The 23,046-nt window shown below is 41.1% G+C and overlaps 1 protein-coding gene across 1 annotated transcript in view; it reads left to right on the plus strand.

Annotated features, from left to right (window-relative positions):
• The window catches only part of Galntl6 (polypeptide N-acetylgalactosaminyltransferase like 6), a 1,121,089-nt gene that overhangs the window by 935,600 nt on the left and 162,443 nt on the right, over nucleotides 1-23,046 (plus strand). The window contains exons 5-6 of the mRNA XM_032919234.1: nucleotides 2,623-2,808; nucleotides 6,682-6,865. Of these exons, the coding sequence (XP_032775125.1) occupies nucleotides 2,623-2,808; nucleotides 6,682-6,865 (370 nt within the window). The remainder of the gene's footprint in view (nucleotides 1-2,622; nucleotides 2,809-6,681; nucleotides 6,866-23,046) is intronic.

Consider the following 23,046-nt stretch of genomic DNA (forward strand, 5'->3'; position numbering starts at 1 on the left):
CAGGAAGAGTATCTCAGCCCTCCCATCCCCCACGTTTCTTGGGAGTGATACACATGTGTCACTGAAATCCTACACAAGCAGGTTTTCCTTTTGTTTATTGGTTTTGTTGTTATTATTAATTATTATTTCCTTAAAATTTCCTAGATGTATATAATGCATTCAGTTAATCTCTCCCTTTTATCTTTTTTATCTCCCTCCCACCCCTATCAACCACCCTTCAAGTTCCTGTTCTACCTTTATAATATTCGCATCTTGTTTTGTGACCCAGTATGCTGTATCAGGTTCATATATGTAGCCACGTGGCTTGAACTGCCCACTGGAACCTGGTGATGATACCTCCAGCCAACTTTGCTCTGTTTTGTTTTGTTTGTTCAGGATTAGACAAGCCACCTCGGTCTTTTGTATTTCGTACTAATTTAGGATATATTTTGTTCTGTTTTTTCAAATTCTGTGCCAAACCATGTTGCAGTTATTGATCCTGTCAATCCATGTCCATGGGAGGTTTTCCACGGGGATTTTATACTGCTTATCCAGCTGTCCTTTCCCAGCATTTTCATTTTTGGATTTTGGGTTTTTGTCAGCGATATTATCACTGTATTGGGCTCTGTTTTTGTACCTTGGATTAACTGTCTCATTTGTCTCTTTATTTTGATCTCTTGGAAGATAGCCATGTCTCCTTTGAGTTGCTTGAACATACTTATAATCATTCTCTTGAATTCTTTTCTTGGAGTTTCTTCCAAGAAATGTTCATTACATGTTGTTATTATAGGATTGATGGTTTGTGGAAGTCTTGGCTTCTCAGGCTGTCTCTGTCTCTAGAATACTTACTCTGGTGAGAGTTATGCAGAAAAAGACTGACAAATAAATAACTAATAGTGTACTGTGTTCTAAAACATGTTTGATGACTATTAGGCTATACTTGTCAGAAATTCTGGAAAAATCCTCTTAGTATCTGTCTTAATTAGGGCTACTATTGCTATGATGAAGCACCATGACCAAAATCGACTTATAGAGGAAAGAATTTATTTCACCCATACTTCCACAGAACATTTCATCATCAAAAGCAGTGTGGAAAGGAACTCAAGCAGGGCAGAAAACTGGAGGCAGGAGCTAATGGAGAAGTCCCATATGGGTGCTTCTTACCAGCTTGACTCCCCTCGCTTGCTCTGGCTTCTTTCTTATAGAACCAAGACCACCAGCCCAAGATTGCACCACAGACAATGGACTCAGTCCTTCCCTATCAATCACTACTTAAGAAAATGCCCTACAGCCAAACATTACATGCAGCTCTTCTGAGAATCTGCAGAACCAACTCTTGCACAAGAGTTGGGGAAAGGATTGACAGACCCGTAGAGGATAGGGATTCCACTAGAATACCAATAACTAACCTGGACCCTTAGGGGATCCCAAAGACTGAGATACCAACCAAAGAGCATATATAGGCTGGACATATATAGCAGATTGTAGCTTGGTCTTCATACTGTCTCCAAACAACGGGAGCAGGGACTTGACTCAGTTGAGTAACTGTGGATCCTGTTCCCCAGAGGAGAAGAGGAGAGATGGGGAAAGGCTGTGGGGGTGGATTGGGAAGAGAGAGGGCAATAACCAGGATGTAAAGTAAATATATAAAATATGGGGAAATGCCTACAGGCTTGTCTACAGTCTGAACTTCTGAGGGGTTCCCTCCTCTAAGATGACTTCAGCTTGTGTCAAGTTGACATAAAATGAGGCTGTTATGCATGGACTAGTAACAGCAGCGAATAAAAATATTAAAGTGTGTGTCGCACAAAAAAGTCACCAAATGTACCCATATATATTTTAAAAGGCTGAAAAGCTGTTATAATTTTAAAACCAATGGAAAGTATTGTATCATACAAATAGGGGTTTTAAATTTTATTTTATTTCCACAGTTGCTTCTAGTTAAGGAAAAAACATGTCCAATTTTGAACAGTGAAAATGATTTTCAAATCTTAAATAGCAACATTCAAAATGAGCGTGTAGGATTTCTTTGCCTTTCTTTTCCCCATCTATTTCAAAACCAAGAAAGTCACATTCCCAGTTCAAATTAGAAACCAGAACTGGATTTAATTCTCAATTTTCTATTACCTCGTACAGCAGGAAGCTGGGTTGTTCTTACTGATTTGACAGATATTTTCCTGTCTTGTTTCACATGCACCACTGGGCACACAAAATAATGGGCAAAACTTCACTATAAAGATCTCCCTTGTCAGGAAGAGTCCATATGCCCGGATGTTGATCTGACTTTGCACAACAGGAACTAGAAGGCCAATGCCCATCTTGGCAAGAGCTAGCCAGGATTAACATGGTAGCCACTGGCCAACATTAACTGCATGACTGGGCTCTGATGTATCATCACTGTTGTCCACTGAATTCAAAGGATAACATTTGTATTTTATGAAGCTTTTAGATAAATAAAAACACAAAAGCCCCTAGGCATCAAGTCTCATCAGTATCTTCCTCCAAATGAGGAGAGCAGAAAGATAGATTGTAAATGTTCCACTTGGATTCACCATTCACACATGCTCTATGCACAGCATCCAGAACGGATTCCTTTGTGACTAATGTTTGGCATTCTTCCTGTGTATTTTCTTTCCTTCCTAGAACACTTGAAAGATAAATTAGAAGATTACATGGCTCGATTTCCCATAGTGAGAATCGTGCGCACCAAGAAAAGGGAGGGACTCATCCGGACCCGACTCCTGGGAGCTTCTGTGGCCAGAGGCGAGGTGCTGACCTTCCTGGACTCCCATTGTGAGGTCAATGTGAACTGGCTGCCCCCTCTCCTCAGTGAGTATGCATGTCACCATCATTCCAGGAGAGGAATGCTGGACCTGGGAATCAGGGGAACCCGGCCCTGCGAATAGAGTGCAAAGTTGCTTCTGTAAATGTTGCACTCAACAAAGGCTTGAGTTTGAACTGTATCTTACTCGCTGCTAACCACAAATAAGAATAACTGGACAACTGTATCAAATAGCATTTCAGATCGTATCAGCAGCAATCTAGAGTAAGGCTAAGATGGTCTTTTATAGTATGCCTCTTCTCTCATTAATTAATCAATGGGAGAATTTACTGGGTAAACACTAAAGTAATAAAAAATTCTCAAACATTTTAGTCATCTTAAGATTACAATGAGATCAAAAGACACATGCACACATAGACACATAAACACTTATAACAATTATCACAAGACTCTTAGGAGGGAATGAAAATCATTCACCTCTGGATATAATAATTGAAGTGACTTGCCAGTTTTCTAGGATTTATAATGTCATTGTCCTTTTGTTTTTCTTTCTTCTCCTGCTACCATCCTATAGCCTTGAATGTAAAACTCTCCATATCACACAGACCCACTGAGCTGCTGTCCGGGTCATGACATGACTTAAATGCTCACTTATGGAGAAGAGAAGGAAGAAGTCTTGCCATGTCCCATCCCACTAAACCACTAGAAACATAAGCAAGGGCACATTGTTCTAGCTTTGAAACTCGAGCTTGATATTGTTTTCCTGTCAGTTCACAGTGAAGTCAGATAGAAAATACCCATTGCTCCTAAGAAAGAAATTGCATACCTAAAAATATTCTTTGTAGAAAATCTTAGTGTGTGTGTGTGTATATATATATATATATATATATATATACCTTCTTTCTTATTATTCTCTTCGATGTCTCCAAAGAAAATTTTGTTGTAATTGTGTCCCTGGCGCCTGTAGCAACCATCTTTCAACAACAATCACCTTAAAAAGAGTGCCCTGTTATTGACTATTGTGTGGGATTTCAGCTTCAACCAGCCACACCCCACTAGCAAAAAAAAACAAACAAACAAACAAACAAAAAAAAAAAAACAAGAGAAGGGACACAGGGAAAACCATATAGGAAATAAACCACCACACCGAGCAGTTAATGCCCTCTACCACATCACCCAGTCCGTATACCTCAACTGCTCAGTCTTCTTAATCAATCAAGATCCCAAAGCTCCAACAGTGATCTACAGAATCTTTGGAGCCACTAATTAAAAATGCTTTGTCCAAGGACACAGACATTTAGAGTTTCATTAGCAACAGCAAGATTTCCTCATCCTGAATTTGACCTGTATGCTGTTGAATGCTTAAACAAGTCAGCGAAGGTTGCACTTCTATTAGAACTAAAGCAGTCCCGAAATGTCAATTATCAAATCTCTGATTGTTCTCTAGGACTCACAGGGATGGGGTGAGATGGGGGATGAGGTAAAAGAGAGTAAGCAATGCCCACAGCCCACTCTTTCTCATTAAAACATTTCATTTCCTGTGGGCCGAATGGATAAGAAATGACTCAAGCTTGGGATTCTATCTCGTGTGTTTTTTCCCCCTTTATCAGTATCCTGATACATCATCCAAACTGAAGAAACGGGAGGAGCCACAGAACTTCTTGGTTCATTTTTCACCTTGGGGATTATACCTGAATTTCAATTTCCTATTGAGTCTGTTTGTTTGATCGCTGGAAATTGAAATGTAGGCACAAGCCTTGGATGAAAAATTAGTCATGCGGCTTTCACCCCAAGCTAATACAGCTGGATGAGAGCTGAAAGGAAATTTGAAGGGAGCGTTGACAGTTAATTTAACAGACTCATTCTCTTTGGATCACCTTGGGACTCCTTGTTGGTCAAGGAACTTGTAAATCAAGCTGATTCTGAATGTGATGGAAGAAAGTCAGTGAAACCATACTACTAAAACCTGCAGAGGGCATGGACAAATGTTTTCAGCCTTACTCTGATGGGCGGCTCCTCTGGGGAAAACACCACTTAGATAAAACCAAAGCTCATAATAAGGCTTAGCCTGCTGGGACTGGGACTCAGAGAGCCCATAAGGAAGGTTACCTTGAAATAGTGCATCTGTTATCTAAGGATCGAATTAGCTGACAGTAAGATAAACATAATCCCCTCAGGCTATCTGAGGCTCCCTGGGGTCACGGTGTTTGAAGCTTCCTCCTTTTCCATGCTCCAGCATTCTGTATAGCCCTGATCACTGTTCATTCTGTCTTACTTTTCACCTCCTAAAAGACTCTGAGATTTAGTTATTTATTATAGTTTCTATTTTTCTTTTCTCCATTCCTGACTACAATGGTGTTTGTGGAATTTTTCTCTTCAATAGTAGTACAGTAGTATTAGTACAACCTAGAAAGAATGAGTAGCCTATTGTTATTACTTAGTAGATAATTGCTGTAACAGAAATGAATGAATGAATGAATGAATGAATGAGCATGTGGAAGGGCAAAGGAAATGCCCTATGGGATTATTTTTTCCTTTCCACACAGTGTCTTATCAGTGTGATAAAAATATTGCCTGTTATTATAGCCAATAAAACCTTTTGCTTCCTGCTCTATGCTAAGTAGAAACCTCCAGAGTAAAAGGACAGTTTCCTCACTGTAAAAGTAGATCTCACATTGGCTTCAGGATCTCTGAGGAAAAAAATACACAGAAATAACCAACTCCCATAATTTCTAAATGATATCTTTTGTTTAATGTCACATGCCACATCCAAAGGTCTTCCAAATAACAAGGGAGCAGGTGTTCATACTTAAACATCCTGCGTGTCAGACAGCAGTGTTGTAATAAATTGATTAAACGCATGTTCTTGAGAGGAAAAAAGATACTGCACGTATTACTATTCTACATGTACCAAAATAAACAAATGCCAGTTTCCTACAGAGCCTGTTAATTTGATCCCATTAAAAGTGTCTGGATAGAAAAGCAGATGCTAGAACCGTGAAGAAAAGAAAGAGTCACCTATCTATAGGACAAGCACCATGTTAACCTAGAAAGGCAGATTTGGGAACTGGAGTTAAGCAGGGGTTGTGTCCTGATTATCATCCCCAAAGCCAAGTTGTCCCTGACAAGTTGACTTCTCTGAGCTCCGTCTCCCTACATTTAAATACGATGACAACAGCTACTTTTCAGGAATAGTAGGAGTATCAGAAAAGGCATGAATATGAATCATCCTGTAACTGCTTAGGGATTTTACAGAAGCATCCTAGCAATAGTATTGTGTCATCTAATGGTGTTTTTTTTTTTTTAATTTGATGGGAAAATGATAAAATGTGTACAATCTTGATAAACAGAGTCAGTCTTAAATAGTGGTTCAGGAAATTCTCCTTCAAACTTGACGGCAAAGAATTTTATATATGATCTGTTGTCATTAGTAGGGGAGGGGGAGCAGCCATCATGACTGTTTTATGATTAGATGCTATAAAAACCATGAGGTTTAAATATTTACACTTTGGAACCTTCAGAAAGCAGGCCAATATTTTCTCAGCAGGCTTTAGCTGTATGGTTGGAGGAACACAAGTACTGTTTATACTCTGTGCATGTTGGAGGCACGTTAAAATGACAGATTGGGGACAGGTCAGAGCAAAAATGCGACAGAGTCGAGCTAAATGGACTTCTGCAAGTCTCTCTGGGACATAACTTTCTTAAAGGGAAATCTAACAACTCTAATTGTACCTAATCACTGTCCCATCATGTTAAGCCTGACGCTCGGCGATTCCTGCAAAGTGCTCTAATGACGACAGGGAAGGCTCCAAGGCTGCAAGTGTTATGCGTTAAAAGGAGCTGTAGGCTGCTCTTTGCTGGAAAATGATAGATGACCTAGGCAGGCATGTCATTTCCTATTTTATGCTTTCATTTTTCAGACCAAATTGCACTAAACCACAAAACCATCGTGTGTCCCATGATCGATGTCATTGACCACAGTCACTTTGGGTACGAGGCACAAGCTGGGGATGCCATGCGAGGAGCCTTCGACTGGGAAATGTACTACAAAAGAATCCCCATCCCTCCAGAGCTCCAGCGGGCTGATCCCAGCGAGCCTTTTGAGTGAGTAGCAGCTGAGGGAGGGGTGAAGGGAGAGAGGGGAGACAACAGGTGACGTTTCTAGCATGTCAAACTCAGGACCCCTGAGGACAATTATCTCTGATGAAATGTAATAAGACAGGTGGTAACAGTATGCAAAACACCATAGAAAGGTCAGACCCATAAGCTATAGAAGATTAAAATTACATGCTATGCTAAATACACAAATCACCATCTTAAGTGCTGCAAAGCAGAAGGGAAGGTGTGTGTGGATGAAAAGAATCAGAAACACGGGTCCTTTAAATAAAAAATACAAGGAGACTGCATGCTCCACTTAAGACATACTCCCCTAAAAGACTATTGGAATTAACAGTTTGTTCTTTTATTGAGGATGAGTATGAAGTAGAAACCAGATCTTGAACCTCTGAGCTACACCCTCTTTGAAACTGTCTATTTTTTCCCAGTGGAAGCCAGTGCTTCCAAGACTTAAAATTAGAGAATGTCATTGAAAGGCAAATTCAATGAAAATAATCAATAACCCTTCTCCTAATTTAAGTGCCTGTAAGAGACAAACTTGTAATAATCCGTTGACTGATTCCTACAACAGGCTAATGCCTGTTGTTGTTGTTGTTGTTAATTGTGGAAGTGAGGATTGTATATTTCGAGAAAAATGGTGAACAGGATGGTGGACAGGATGTAGTCCCAAGAGTTAGCACAAAGATTGTCCAGTGTATTACAGCTACTCCATCCATATCCTTAGAGCATACTGAAATCTTTATTATTTTAAAACTCTGGTGTAATTGTTTAGCATGCGTGAAATATCTGTGATCAGAGCTTTCCCCACTCTGTTCAAATCCATTTAAGAAACGTTAATAAAATCTATACTGCTTTTTCCATCAGTAATAGACACCATAAAAACATTGCAGTAGGGAAGTTACCAAGTACTAACACAACGTTGGTCATGCTAACCATTTGAATACTAATAAGCATTTAGCAGTTCTCCAGAAAAATATTTCCTCCAGCCCTGGGTAACAGAAGGGTATTTAAGAAGTCATTCACTAGCTAAAACAGGAGAATGACATCTCTCTTGTCCATTGAGACATATTCATTAGCTACACAACACGTTTAGACTTACGATTTCAACCTCTCAAATGTCTGGAAAGTGGTTGAAAAGAAATGATGAAGGACTTTTATAGCTCTCCCACATGCTCTGACCAATGTTTGTGAATATTCAGAACTGCTATAAAAATGTATAGGGATCTATTTGAGGGACTTTGTCACCAGTATTGGAAGCAGACATAACTGAGAACAGCTTCTCAGATATCCCTGAAGGTAGCCATTAGAAGGGTTTGCCAAAGGCACTGAAAGTAGGATAAGTGGTGAGTTGGTGCTTAAGTTAACAAGCTTGACTTAAACCCTTTCTCGGTGGTGCCCATGTATATTTTAGAGCGTGTCATAAGCCACCAATATACAAAATTTCCATTCATCAATATTTTAATTTGATAAATAAAAAATAAGTTGTCAATGAAAGTTAAAAATTGTTTGAAATATTTTTTATAAAAGAGTTGAGGAAAGGCTATGACTTAGGGTTTCTGTGACTGTGAGGAAACACCATGACCAAAAGCAACTTGGGGAGGAAAGGGATTTCTTTCCTCTTACAGCTTGTGGTTCATGGATGCGATGCAGGGCAAGAATTCAAGGCAGGAACTTGGAGACAGGTCACAGAAGAGCGTTCCTGTGTTGAATAGTTTTATATCCACTTGACACAAGCAATAACTATCCGAGAAGAGGGAATCTCAGTTGAGAAAATGGCTCCATAAAGCCAGGCTGCAGGCAAGCTTGTGGGGGGGCCCACCTCATAGTAAGTGGTAGGCTCCACCCCACAGTAAGTGGCACCATCATGGCCTAGTCATCCTAGGTTTTATGAGAAAGTAGGCAGAGCAAGCCATGAGGAACAAACCATTAAGCAACATTCCTACATAATCTCTACACTAGCTCCTGCCTCCATGTTCCTGCTGAGTTTGACTTCCGACCCTGACTTCCTTCTATGGTCAACAGTGACGCAGAAGTGTAAACCAAATAAACCCTTTCCTCCCCACTTTGCTTTGGGCCATGGTGTTTCTAACAGCAATAGAAACTCTAACTGAAGACAGCTGCTTAGCTCCCCACTGTGTGAGCCTGCTTTTGTTATAGCATGAAAGACCACCTTGCAGGGGTGGCACCACTCACAGGAGACTCAGCCCTCCCACATGAGTCACTAATCATGAAAATGCCCTACATTTTCTTGATTAAGTTTTTTTCTCCCTACTTGACGTTAAAGTGTGTCAAGTTGACATAAAAACTAGCCAACATGGAATATGCATAAAGAAGGGCCCCAAACAACACAGAATTTTCTTTGTTGTCAGCTGACAAGCAGACATTCCACAGTGCAATTGCCACTGTCCAGGTCACCGTGTCCAAAGGGCTAAAATTCATTCCTATGATAGCATTCCAAATACTGTAATAGTGACTCATTGTGTTGACCTTTTACATCACTTCCACCGTGACAGCAAAATGAGGCCCTGCTTTCAGAAACAATGGAATCAGACTTCTGCCAAAGGACACGCTAAGGCTGGAAACTGTAAACGTATTCTCAGTGCCTGCACTGACAGTGGAATTTTTTGTCAGGACGACCCCGATGTGGCCATCACAATATCAAGCACTTTGCTTAACCCTGCCTCTGACAGGATCGGTAACTTTCAGAATGAGATTACCACTCGTTCCTATCAACCACTTAGGTGGCGGCTGTCCTGTCAGAAATTGCCTGGGTCTATTGAATATTTCCGTCTTTCTGTGTTAAGTCCCTTTGATGCCTGGGAACATAGACACTTTAGCTCTTTGTAATAAATGTAACTTCCAGGAGGTGTCCACTTTGATCTTAAAAACTGCATTTGCCTCCCTAATAACAAAAGAACGGTTACCCAAGCCCTCTGAGCAGCGTATCAGCAATTCCATTATCACAGCAGTCACCGGAATGTGCTCATAAACAGACATGCTTTAGGCTAAAGCTCGCTTCTCTAGATGTGAGGCTGTAAGATACACAGGATGAATGCTGACTATCTATACATCTCCCAGAGGCTTTCAAGTTTCAAGAGGCTGTGGGGATGTGTGTCTTTCTGTGGGAAAATATGGATGGGATGCTGGAAAGGTGGGCAGAAAGGAAATTAAAAGAGGAATATGGAAATTCCTTGTAAACCACAGGGCTCTTTACATCATATGCATGCAAAAATTATCTTCCTGTAGCAAGTCTATCAAAAGTTCTAAAGCGATCGAGCGCATGTTAGCTCATTTGGTCTGCCATTTTTTGAGTTGTCTGTGCAGTTGACTGGCACTATACATTTTTCAGCTTGAAAATCATGTCATGGGTAGGACGTGATCAGTATTTAACTATTAAAGAAATAAATTACATTGAACTAAAATTTCAGAACACTATACCAATCTATACAAATGTATTATTTCTCAGACATTTAGTTTCAGTTAAAATGTGCATATGATCCTGAGCTGTAGCATAAATACCATTTCTTAAAATAAACTACAAAGCCCAAAGAACTCAAGATCCTCAAACTTCCCTAAGCTGGGAAACATGATCTGAACGGGAAAGAAATGGTTCTTTGTGTTTCACTTGGAATTCCAAGAAAATGTATACTTATTTTTGAAAAAAAAATCTTATTGTTAAAAAGTGTTCTTTTAAGAACAAATGGGATACTTATGGTTCCTGTTACCATAATGAATTGGACTGGACTGGACTGGACTGGGCTGGACTGGGCTGAGATGGGATGGAATGGGGTTGGGTGGGGTGGGGTTGGATGGGATGGAATGGGGTGGGGTGGGGTAGGGTGGGGTGGGATGGGGTGGGGTGGGATGGGATAGGATGAGGTTGGATGGGGTGGGGTGGGATGGTATGGGGTGGGTTGGGATGGTATGGGGTGGGTTGGAATGGGATAGGGTGGGGCGGGATGGGGTGGGATGGGATAGAATGGGATGGATTGGATGCATCCCAGGAACACTTCTGGTCTGTGATTAATGAATACACAACCTTGGCTGTTTCTGGGAACTTACGTAATGGAGTGGAATGCTTTTAGAGGTTTCTTGTTATCTGTGCCTTTTGAATTTCCTCATTCCTGGTTCATCTTGAATGCAGAGCACTTAGGAAACTAATCTTTTTCTGTGTGACAAAATGCAATGTGCCCCTATAGCCTATAATGACAAAGGAAAAGTTGTTCATTTACTGTCTGGCCACTAACTTACTTCTTCAACCTTATGTTAGCATCTAAACATTTAGAAAGAACCAGAAGAAATTGTCTTGACCCACTTCCTTGTCAAGCAATCACTAGATAATACCCCAGATAGTGGCCTGCCTCTGCTTGAACTCATCAAGAAAGTAAATTTGCTATTTCAAAAGGCAATCCATTCCAGCAGACTTATTGACTGGAACCTTTTCCTTTGTATTAAGAAAATTCTGTCTCCTTGATCTCAAATTATCCTATTTGAGATGTAAAGGATGTCTAATCCCATTTCAGCGACAGCTAGTAACTGCATCTGAAAGCAGCCCTGTGCCTCTTTCCTTTTCCAGGCTAAGTCTTTTCTGCTACTATGTCCAAAATCTTACACACACACACACACACACACACACACACACACACACACACACACACACACACACACACACACACAGGTGGATGCACCAAGGAAGGAATGTTGTTTGTTCTACCTTAGTCCACAAGAACATCAGTGGGAAGTCAGCGGTTTTTCATATAAGTTCATAGACTGGCCTAGAAAGGCCTAGCTCTTGCTGTGACCTGCTGTCAAGCATAACAAGTTTGGCACTTCAAATACCATAGATTCCCTAAGGGTCAAAAAGCTGTGAGTAGAATCTTCATGGGCTGCTTCTGCAGTCAAGGGTGGGAAGTACAGCCCATGCTTGAACTGATTAAATGCAACCTCTGTCAAAGGGAGTTGTTTTACCACTTCACCGAAAAGGAAAATGCCTTCTAGAAATGTACTCACAGCATCTACCTCTTTCCTCGAAAGAAGAGACTCTAAAACTTGGTAACATTCTTTGAAGTATGAGAGCAGCCTACATAGCCCAGGCCAGCCTATAATCCAGCACTTGAGATACTGGCAGACAACAAAGATTGAGAGCTGAAGACTAGCCTTGGCATCATAGTGGCATTCTGTTTTCAAAAAAAACAAAAAAACATTAATATGAGAAAATATTGATATAATACTATGTAACTGGACTGCAGGAGCTTATCAGGTAACCCATGAAATATTTTGGTAAATTAATAGTTTGGGAAGAATGTGGTAGTTAAGGTTTCTATTGCTGTGGTAAACTCTAAGGACAAAAGTAACTTGAGGAGGAACCAGTTTCTTTCATCTTACAACTTTTACATCACATTCCACCACTGAGGGAAATCAAGGCAGGAACCTGAAGGCAAGAATTGAAGCAGAAGTTGTGGAGGAGTGCTGCCCACTGTCTCTCTCCTAGTGGCTGGCTCAGCCTATTTTCTTATACAACTCAGAACCACCTGTCCACTGACCGCAGTGGGATGGACCCTTCTACATCAGTCATCAGTCAAGAATATAACCCCCAGGCTTCTGTACAGATCATAAATTCATCAAGCTAGGAGAACCCTTAGATCAACCTCTCATTTTTATAGACAACCATAAAGACTACAGGGTCTGTGTGACATATTTGGCGCTATGAGTAGTAAATTCAACCGCTATCTCTAGAGTCTTGGGTTGTAACTCACCGTTTCAGACTCTTCTTTCTTGTTTCCATGGAGGTAGAGAGGAAATAACATCTATTGCCTCCAGGAACTGGGCTTGAAAATTTACATTCATTGCTAAATCATTTAGTCCTCATTTCAAGCCTATGAAATAATTCATCCTGTGCACATTGGTAGATGATGTAGCTGGGGCATAGAAAGCAAATACAGCCAAGCGGAGTGAGAAGAGAGCTAGCAATGCCTTCTATCTCTTAGGAATTTCTACCTTTTTTTTCTACTTGGAGAGGATGAATTCTCCAGTGTTTAAAAAGTAATCATGTGGAAGTAGAAAACAACATTTTCAGCACTGTATCTTCCTCCATAAACACAACGATGCATCTGTCGGTGGACAGTACCGAGCCAGCGGCATCTCTGGCCATCAGCAAAGGCTACAGCAGGTCCTGTTTCAAGACCTGTTTGGAACATTGAGTTAGACAATCATTCCAGGACTACAGCTTACAGATGGATGATACGTTTTCAACTGTGTTCTTCACAGGGTGGAAATAAGGTTAAGATTCAGCCAGCCCTGTACTCACAAGGCCATGAGCCAGCTAACCTAGAGGAAAGGGTCTCGGTTCCCATCTCCTTGGTAGTCATGAAGCTTCCTTTTATTCATAAAAAGAAGAGAACAACAAATTCAGGCTGCACTTATTTGATGCTCGGGATGACACACTGACCTTCATCAGGACTGTTGTGACTTCAGAAGGTGACGCTGATAATTTCAACACTTCTTTAGCTTACTTAGAATTTGAAAATAATTTCTTTTACTCAAAACATTCTATATGAGTTTTGACCCAATATTAATTATTGTGAATTAATCAAAATCAGCAAAGCATGAAATTATCCCTTCCCAATGGCAACCTAGACTTGTAAAATGCTAAATTTTCTGTAAAATGTAAAGTGGGAAGTATGGCTTTGGGGCCTTTTCCTCCCTCACTTCTGCATTAAATTGGACACTGATAATCTGCCTGGCTCACATTGAGCCACCTTGAATCTTGGGAGTTTGAGAAAGGAAGCAAATTTTCTTCGTATGCCACTTCTCAGGCCAAGTCACATGAATTACTCTGTTATTTCATGTAGTTGTTTCCTAATGTTGCACCCTTTTCATTAAAAAATAAATAAATAAATAAAATTGATACATCTAAACTACCTTGGGTTTTGTTTCTTTGACTTCAAAATTCTGTTTCATTAAGGTTTAGAAACTTTGTGTGTGTGTGTGTGTGTGTGTGTGTGTGTGTGTGTGTGTGTGTGTCTGGTATGTGTAGTATATATGAATAGGTATGTTTATTGTGCATGTGTGTGTGCTGTAAATAGTGTGTATGTATGTGTGATGCATGTGTGTGTCTGGTATGTGTGGTATATATGAATATGTGTGTTTATGTGTGCATGTGTGTGTGCTGTGAATAGTATATATGTGTGTGTGGTGTGTGTGTGTGTGTGTTTGCTGTCTTGTTGCTGTGATAGACACTATAATCAAAAACAACCTTAGGAAGAAAGGGTTTATTTCATCTTAGTCCATCACTGAGGGAAATCAGAGTAGAAACTCAAGCAGGATCCGAGGTGGGAGGCGTGGAGGAAAGCTGCTCACTGGTTTTCCTCCCCTGGCTTCTTCAAGTAGCTTTCCACATAGCTCAAACCCATGTACCTGTGAATGGCACTAAACTTCTTACTGTGACGCAAGAATCAAGAGTCAAATTCCTGACTTCATTCATTCAGACTTCAAACCTCAAGCTTAATCAATAAGCTCACAGGACTCCAATCAGTGACTTTTTTCATTCATTCAGACTTTAAATCCTGGGGTTAATCAATAATTTTCTTTTCCTCTCCTTTGAACAGAAACTTAGCCATCCATTAAGGGAAGTAGCTTTGCCAATTAATGTGAGATAGTGGATCCACAATAATAACAGCAGGAAGGGAGACAGACTGACTTGTCCTCATGCCGGCTGCTTGCCATGAGGGCAGACTACAGCTGATGGGTTGAAAATGTCATCTTTCAGTGACTTCCTAATGAAGGGAAGTGTCAATCACGCCACTTTCTGGTCTGTTTATAAGATCTTAGTAAATATTTGACAACCACAAAAAGACAAAATATTTAGAGAGAAACACTGTCACACTTCTAAATGATGTCCTCATCTACAGAGGGTGAGAATAAAGAACCAGAAATGGCTCAGGAGCCTAAAAACTAATCAAAATATTGAATAATATGAGTCTCTCTCAGAAACCCTGACTGAGAACCCACAGGGAATTTTTTTTTTCTTCAATGAAAAGTAAAACTCTACCTCATTGACAGAGCCAGTCAAAAGATGAATAGTTAATTGCCCACCACTCTTGAAAGATCCCTCTCTACCCATCAGCTTTGGGGGTCTTTTGGCTGCCTGGTCTCTATTCTCCATGAGAATCACATCTGATGATTGATATTCATGCGGGAATTGCAAAAATCCCTCTTCACTGCTGAGATCAGCTCTCCAAAAATGATGTTTTCATAACTCCCTCTCCCAAGACAGGTCATTTTTCCCGTGTTCATTGAATACTTTCTCTAATGTACCCTTTCCAATAGTACCAATTTAACATTGACAAAGTCAATTCCTAAATTAGCATTTGATGCTGTTATTTCCTGAAGCTCGGGAGCTCATATGATCCTCTTTAGTTTGTCCTGATCTCTCAGTATGCCTGGGTTTCTAGGGTAACATCAGCTTCAAGATCTCCTCTCTTTGATTTCTAACTGTATGAATTCTGATTTTTTAAATGTTTTTCTGCTACCACTCTGTTAAAGGTTTGAATGTGTATAAGTGATACTATTTTAAAAGAAAGTAATACATTAAGAGATTGCTTTCACTTCTGTGTATCAGACATTCAGAACCATGGTCCTAGTGGTCCTCCAGAAAACCTTACCAATCCCTACCCAAGCATTGTCGTGGTTCTTATTATAACCGTAACTGATTCTTCCTTTGATCCCCCCTCCTTGGACCTTGGATCCAAGAGGCTTTCTAATACTGTGACAAAAATACCTGAGTTAATCATTTTCAAAGGTAGAAAGTTGTATTCGGACTCACAATTTTAATGGTTTCAATCCATGTTCACTTGACTCTGCTATTTCTATACTTATGATCACACAGAGCACTTTGACAGGAATATTGACAGATATTGACAACCTCTTCATCTGATGGCAGCAGAAACTACATGGTACTTACAGTCGCCTAAAGGGCATATCCTCCGTGATACAATTGCCTTTTCTAGGATCCAGTCTACCAAAAGTTTTATCATTCCTCAACAGCATGACACTGAGCACCAAATCTTTAACTGCAAGGCTTTTAGGGTACATTCCAGATCCGAACAATGATATCAAACAGTCCCTGAACAGAGTCAACCAGGCAGTTACCTCCAGCACCATCCAACAGCTATCCATATTGATATAGCCATGGCTCCCCGTGTATGAAATTATCAGAGTTCACGAATTGGTTTGGGAACTGCTTTGCTATCTTGTGCCCATTTCTTTCAGACATTACTTGTGTTTCTGTGTGTCTGCTCCAGCTTCATTTCTGGGGTGTCAGAACGCCCCCGGAAGGTGGAATACAGAGGCACTAGGCTATGTTCCTTTCTCCCCTTTGGGGTGCCAGGCTCAGGGGACACTGCCACAGTGCTCAGGGGAGACAAATTGCAGCCTAACATAAACATCTCTGACCATGTTTCTCTGGGCTGGGACAGAGGCTGTGGTTCTCAAACCCTGGGCACCCAGATGCTTCTCGTAAGCAAGAAGGGTTGGGGACAGGCCAGAGGCCTGAGATGAGCCTATGGTAGGGACGATGTGGCTTAGCTAAGTGTGAGTGCCAGGAGTGTGGAGGGGCCTTCTGTGGTAGACTTAGCTGCATCTCCTCCGTGTGATTAAGGTCTTCGCCACTGTGGTGCTTGGTGAGAGAGACAGTCCTTGCTTGTCCAAACTGCTTTACTCATGGCAGAAAAGGATCCACATGACTTACTCAGGATGAACCGGAGATTAAATACCTTTTGCAGGAATGGATACCTGGGAAAGGAAGTTTATTGGCTAAATCCTCAGGGCCTATCTAGATACCTCATTAGCATGGAGAACTATAAGCTCTATGCTACAGGACCTGTTGTCATGGTCCTCTTAGTGGGATGTTGTGACCACATGCTCCAGGACAGGAATGTGATGGGGGCTTAGTGAGCTTCTGATGTTCTTAATTAAGAGAACATCCGGGCTCTAAACGTAGACTGCTACCTTATTAGTTCTTCTCTGTTGGCATAGTCCACTGCCCCACAACTCTTCCTTTTTCTTTTTATAAAAGGGAGGTGTCGTGGGAATGATTGTCTCCTACATTACTTGTAGTTAAACTTTTGAGTGTGGGAGGGTGTTAAGCATTAAAATAAAGCAACATAAGCCAGAGGGTAACAAATGGCGGGGCTGAATTACCTGCTTTGCTTTACTTTGCTTCCCAAACTATTGTCCTGAGTTGTGAGCTATTTTTTGAGAAATATGTGGTGTGGTGTGTGTGTGTGTGTGTGTGTGTGTGTGTGTGTGTGTGTGTGTGTGTGTGTGTGTGTGTGTGTGTTAGTATATATAGATGTGCATTTCGTGCCTGCTCCCCACACCTTTTCTCTGGAGATTGTTACTACTAGCATGAAGGGAGAAAGAGAGCAGAGGCAGAGAAAAAACAAAACAATTTCCTGGTTATATGTTTTAAACATTTAGGCCCATGGTCTTGGTAGTTGTCTGGTTGTCCCAGGATCAGGGATGAGGAATGGATTCCACACACACAGTAATCAGGAGGTGGAGAGGAAAACAGGTTGCTGATTGACAGTACTTATCTGGAGTCCATTTGACCTGTGAGGGGTTGATCCAAGTGAATTCCCTGGAGCTTATGAGAATCTTTCTAAGTTTACAGAAAGATAAATTTCAGATGTTAGTATTACCACCATTTAATTTTAAACTTTGAAAAGTCTCAATACAACATCAGCAAAGTGAGAGGAAGAAGTCTGAAGCTGTTTTCCTTCCTCCATCATACCTCAAATCACCTTCCTATCACTTTCCAAGTTTTTTCACATCTTCCAACCTTCATGACTTGCACTTACCAACCTCAAAACACCTTTTTAGACCCTCACTTCCTTAGAAGATGTTGTATCCTCGGACCCTACACAAATTTCAAACTTTACACCCTTCCCTTAAACTTTACACTTTTTCCTACCTAATTATTTACCAGGAGACACAGGAGGTTGATCACTGGGAGCAGTCACTGTAATGCAAACATTTTGCTGTGAAGAAATCACCAGCTTTCTTAAATGGAGAAAACCAACCAGAATTAACCTAATAATGTCAAGGTTGAATTATTATTATTACTATTATTAATGTTATTGGTGGTGGTGGTAGGTAGTAGTAGTAGTAGTAGTAGTAGTAGTAGTAGTAGTAGTAGTAGCAGTAGTAGTAGTAGTAGCAGCAGCAGCAGCAACAGCAGCAGCATTGCTCTTTGCACATGATAGTCAGGCTCTGCACCTTGGTTAGCCCTTGGTTTTGATTTTGTTTGGTTTGTTTGTTAAGCTCAGGCTGCCCTGGAACTCTTGATCCTACAACCACAACCTTCTGAGTGCCATTACTCCTTCACCTAGCCTCTTTTAACATACTTTGTAAAGAAATCTTATGTGTATAAATAACAACAGAATGAAGAATGCAAAGCCTGGCTCTGACTCCCTGATGGTATCTTCTGAGGTCATTAGCATTCACTGGGGATCCCACAGGGCCATAAGACTGTACTCAGAGACAGAGCCATATCCATGGCTGTAAAAAGAAATGCTTAGGAAAGGAGTGCTTCTCCCTCTTTAGCAGTTAGAGCCAAAATAAAATTGACTGTTAAAGTTGCAGTGCACACCTCTTGGTGCAAATAGAGATGAATGAGAAAAAGAGCTGTATTATTATCCTAACTGGAATTGGATGGGAAGATTCTATTGTTTCTATTGTTTACTGTTTATTATGTACTTGATCTAGGTTATTTATGTACAGAGAATCACTGGCTTAGCCAAGACCATTGTCCCTTCCTTCAAGGGAATAAGCTATGGCTATGATGCCAAAGTGTATGGACAAGAGTGTCTTCTTTACATCTGATTTTATTTCTTTATTTACACTAATGTTTCTTGGCATTGGTCCATGTGGAAGTAGGTTTGAGGGAAAGAAATATGTGGTTTTAAGTGTTGGAGTGCCATTAAAGTTGAGCAAAATGAACTGTTGACAGAGGAATGTGACGTGGTTCAATGGAAAGCCTCCCTCTTTCTGTAACCTTCTGATTCAGAAGTGGTCCTTGAGGGCATCTCAAGTCTTCCTCTTCGCTGGTTCCTTCTCCCATCAATAGGAATGGGAACAAAAGAAAACAATTCATACTGGCTCTGCTTTTAGAATTTAGACAAACCAAGTCAGGAAATTCAGAAAGGCGGCATCTTCCATACTAGGACAATTGGTTAGAAAACTTACCTACAGCCCCTCAGATGTGGTACATAGTAGAGAAAAGTAAGAAAAATGGAAAGGAAAGCCAAAATGTTAGTAAGAGAGACCAACGACGTCAAAAGCCAAGAGAGGATGTAGGCCTGGAAGCCATGTGCAGCAGTCAGAAGCCAAACAGGAAGCAGGAAGCTATGGCTGACAGGAGAGAATTGTTCTGCCTTTCAGAATGCCAACCTAACACCAACATCTTTTCCTCACCACCCCATACCCTATCCTTAAACAGTTCTACCAGCAAATATGATAGGGAGAATTCAGAGTTGCTGAGTGTTTCTCCAGTGCATCATAGAACTCCAAGAATTGAATTTAATGGAAAGTAATTCTAGTATATATAGTGGGCTTAAGGACAGAGTTATAAATCAAATGGCATAAGTACAACTTCCTGTCTCTATCACGGGACTCTACAGAGCCCCAGGGAAGTGTTTCCAAACCAAACAGCAAGCTTGTCCCAAACATCCAGGACCCAGGCAGGAGTGCAAATGAGGACCCAGGTGGCCCATGCTTACTTATCTGGATCCTATAAATCAGGCCAGCAAACCACTGAACTGTGTTCAGTAGCCTCGTATCTTGATAAATATCCTTGTATAGCAACCTAAAGGACCAGGTTTGCAGATAGGATCTTTCCTTTCACTTTCTGCTTACAAGGGGTGGTGGGGTGGGGTGGGTAGACAGCACACTACTCTTGTTCTCAGTCACGTCCTGCCTGTACCTCAACCACACAAGGGAACACAGAGGTACAAATCAAAGCCTACGTCCCCAACTATATATCCACCCTTTCAGCCAGTCTTCAGACCTAAGGGTATAAATTTCAAGCCCCAGGAACCCCACTTCTTCCCACCCTTCTTCCCCTAAGGAAAACAAGCAAGAAAAGCCCTAAACCTCAGAAGCAGGCTCAAAGCCATTTATTTGTTCAGGGAATCACACAGTGTGAAGAAACAAGTTTACAATGGGTGTGTAGCTTTAATAGACTACCTGGCTTTGGATCCTAGGACTACTCCCTGGGAGAAAGGAACATCCACAGAGTTAGACCAAGGAGCATCTCTCCTGGAACTCAAGTCTGCTACATGCTACAATCCCTACACCAACCTGGGACTACATTCCGTGTAACTATGTAACTTTTATGTCAAACTTTCAGAGTTCAGCACCTATGTCTGACACCTTCGAGCTCATGAAGAAGATATTGTCTATCTGACTCTTTACAGAAAATAGACTATATAATTTCCATATCAAAATATGTAGCTCTGGGCTAGCAAGATGGCTAGGCAGTTAAGGTGAGCATTGGCTGTTCTTCTAGAGGACTTGGGTTCCATTCTCAAAACCCATACAGTAGCTTAGCTCACATAACCTGTAACTCCAGTCACACTGAATCTTCTAGCCTCCTTGGGTACCAATTATAAATGTAGTACACAGACATACATACAGTAAAAATACATACATATGTATAATGTAAATATACAATTTAAAAGATGCATGTGGTTCACACAACAATGGCAACTGTTCTCATGGTAACAACGCTTGAAAACAAGTTACTGTGAATTAAGTTGTTGTTCTCATTGGGAGGCAGGGGATGGTACACGCACGCACAGGTGAGCGCACGTGTGTGTGTGTGTGTGTGTGTATGTGTGTGTCTGTGTCTGTGTGTGTGTTTCATTTTATTTTGTTTTCTAATCCTTCTTCACTAATCAAATGAATGCTGGAATTAAAGGTGTGCACCACCATGCCTGGTTAAGATTTAAGATGGAAAATTTTTATGTCTTGTTTTGTCTTGTTTTTAGAATTTAAAGTAATCTCCATACATCCTACCATTAAAAACAAAAACAAAACCTCAAAAACATAGAAGTCATCCATTGGTGTTGACAGGAATTAGTTCCAGCTTCTCACACCCACTACAATCTGCAGATGAGCATATATATATATATATATATATATATATATATAGAGAGAGAGAGAGAGAGAGAGAGAGAGAGAGAGAGATGTTTCACACGTGATCCAAACACATCCTCCTGTGTACTTTAAACCATCTCTAGACTACATATCACACCTAATGTTATTTTAAAAGCCTGTGTGAATAATAGTTATACTGCTTTTATTTAAAGAACGATATAAGAACAAAGTCTGTACATATTCAGATACAGATACAACTTTTTGTAAATAGTTTTAAATCTGTGGTGGTTGGTTGAATTCTTACATATAAGACCCAAAGTTTCAGAGGGATACATGCATGTCCATTGTAACCCCAAACTTAGTGTCATGCAGGATTGAGTTCAATGCTGGTGTGTTTCCTTTTCTAAATAGCCATGCTTATATTGATTCCAATTGACCCCCCTCCCTACTCAGCATCACATGTTGATACAGGGGAAAGTCACGGAGGTGGGAAGGGTCATCTGTATGGTTATCTTTCCCTGCTACCCTCATCTGGACTCAGGTTGGATGTCACAGGTCTTCTCAAACAGGTTTTGTCCTCACCGGACCCCTTGATGTGGTACTGACAGTTTCTTAGCCTGCATGGCCACCTCAGCTCTCACCCTGCTCAACTTCAGTTCTTGTTCCGTACAAGTCTAGGAAACCTAGTCTGTGCTTACACTGATTCCTAGCTTTGGTTAGTTCAGCCCCATGTCAGGAGCTTAATGCTTTCACACATCATAGCTACCTCTGTTTGCTTCTCTAACTTGTTCTCCAACTCCAGCACGCAAGAACTCCCCACACTAGAACTGGGGCCCCCTGGAGACCTTATCTCAGGGCCCAGTCGGTCTCCCTAAGTTACCATCATTGTCATTCTAACAAGCTGAGTCTGCTAGTACACAGCATGTGCTTAGAGGTGTAACCTAATCATGGATTCTAGCCAGAAAATGAGAACACTCCCTCTGGTCTGGAATCCTAAAACTGGTCCAGAGCTTTATTCTCCCTACCATACCTCACTCCCTAACTTTCATCAGAGCAAAGTTATTCCCCTCCAAACCTGATCCATTGGGAGCAATGAACCCTTTCTCTATTGCAACAAACCATTGCCCTCACAAATGAAAACTGTTTTCAAGGCTGTTATTTTGAAAGCCGAGTATTGAAGTCCAATTTCCTATTTTGGATGGTACCTGCTTTGCATCTCTCTAAAGCAACAGATGCCTGAGTGTCCAAAGACAGAAAGCCCAGTGCGAGAAGAATTACACAGAAGAAACGTCTTGCCAATAATTCCTTTAAGACATATTATATACTATACAAAGTTCTTAATATCTAAAACACTTTAATTAGTACATACTTACTATACATATATATGGGACACAATGTAGTTGATTCTAGTCACCCAATAGTTAGAACAGTCATACGCCCCACAGACATTTAAAATAGACTGTGGAAAGAAAACATTCAACAGACTGAGTAAAAGGCTGAGTGGGGGTGAAGTCCAAGCTGGCAGCCTGGAGAAGGCCCAGAATGCCTGTCAGACTGCACAGCAGAAGGATGGACCAACTCCTACATTCCTTTCCTAAGGCTGTCTGTCGTGCAAGGTAGCCCAACTAGGAGACTTAACTCAAGGGAAATGGATTGCTAGCAACTCACAAAGGTCGATGGCCATGAAGTCCAAAGACCAGGTGTCAACAATGCCGTGCTCGGCTGCTGCGACTGGGCGGAATCTGTTGGAGCCTCTCCCTACCTTCTTACACGGCTGGGTGCATCCTTGTCTTGTGGACACGTGGTTTTGGTTTCCACTGGGTTTTACCCAGGGCCTCTTTCCATTATCCCCACTCTACATGTGCATGGACAGAACCTAAGACGGAAAAGTAATGAGAGAAGAGAGACAGATAGGAGACATTTTGCCATCCGCATACATGCAATCTTTGAAGCTGAAAACAGATGTAACAGAGGAAGGGGCCCAGAGCTCAGAGACATCGAGGGGCTTCCCA

Source organism: Rattus rattus, chromosome 13, assembly GCF_011064425.1.
Source record: "Rattus rattus isolate New Zealand chromosome 13, Rrattus_CSIRO_v1, whole genome shotgun sequence".
Classification (NCBI taxonomy): domain Eukaryota; kingdom Metazoa; phylum Chordata; class Mammalia; order Rodentia; family Muridae; genus Rattus; species Rattus rattus.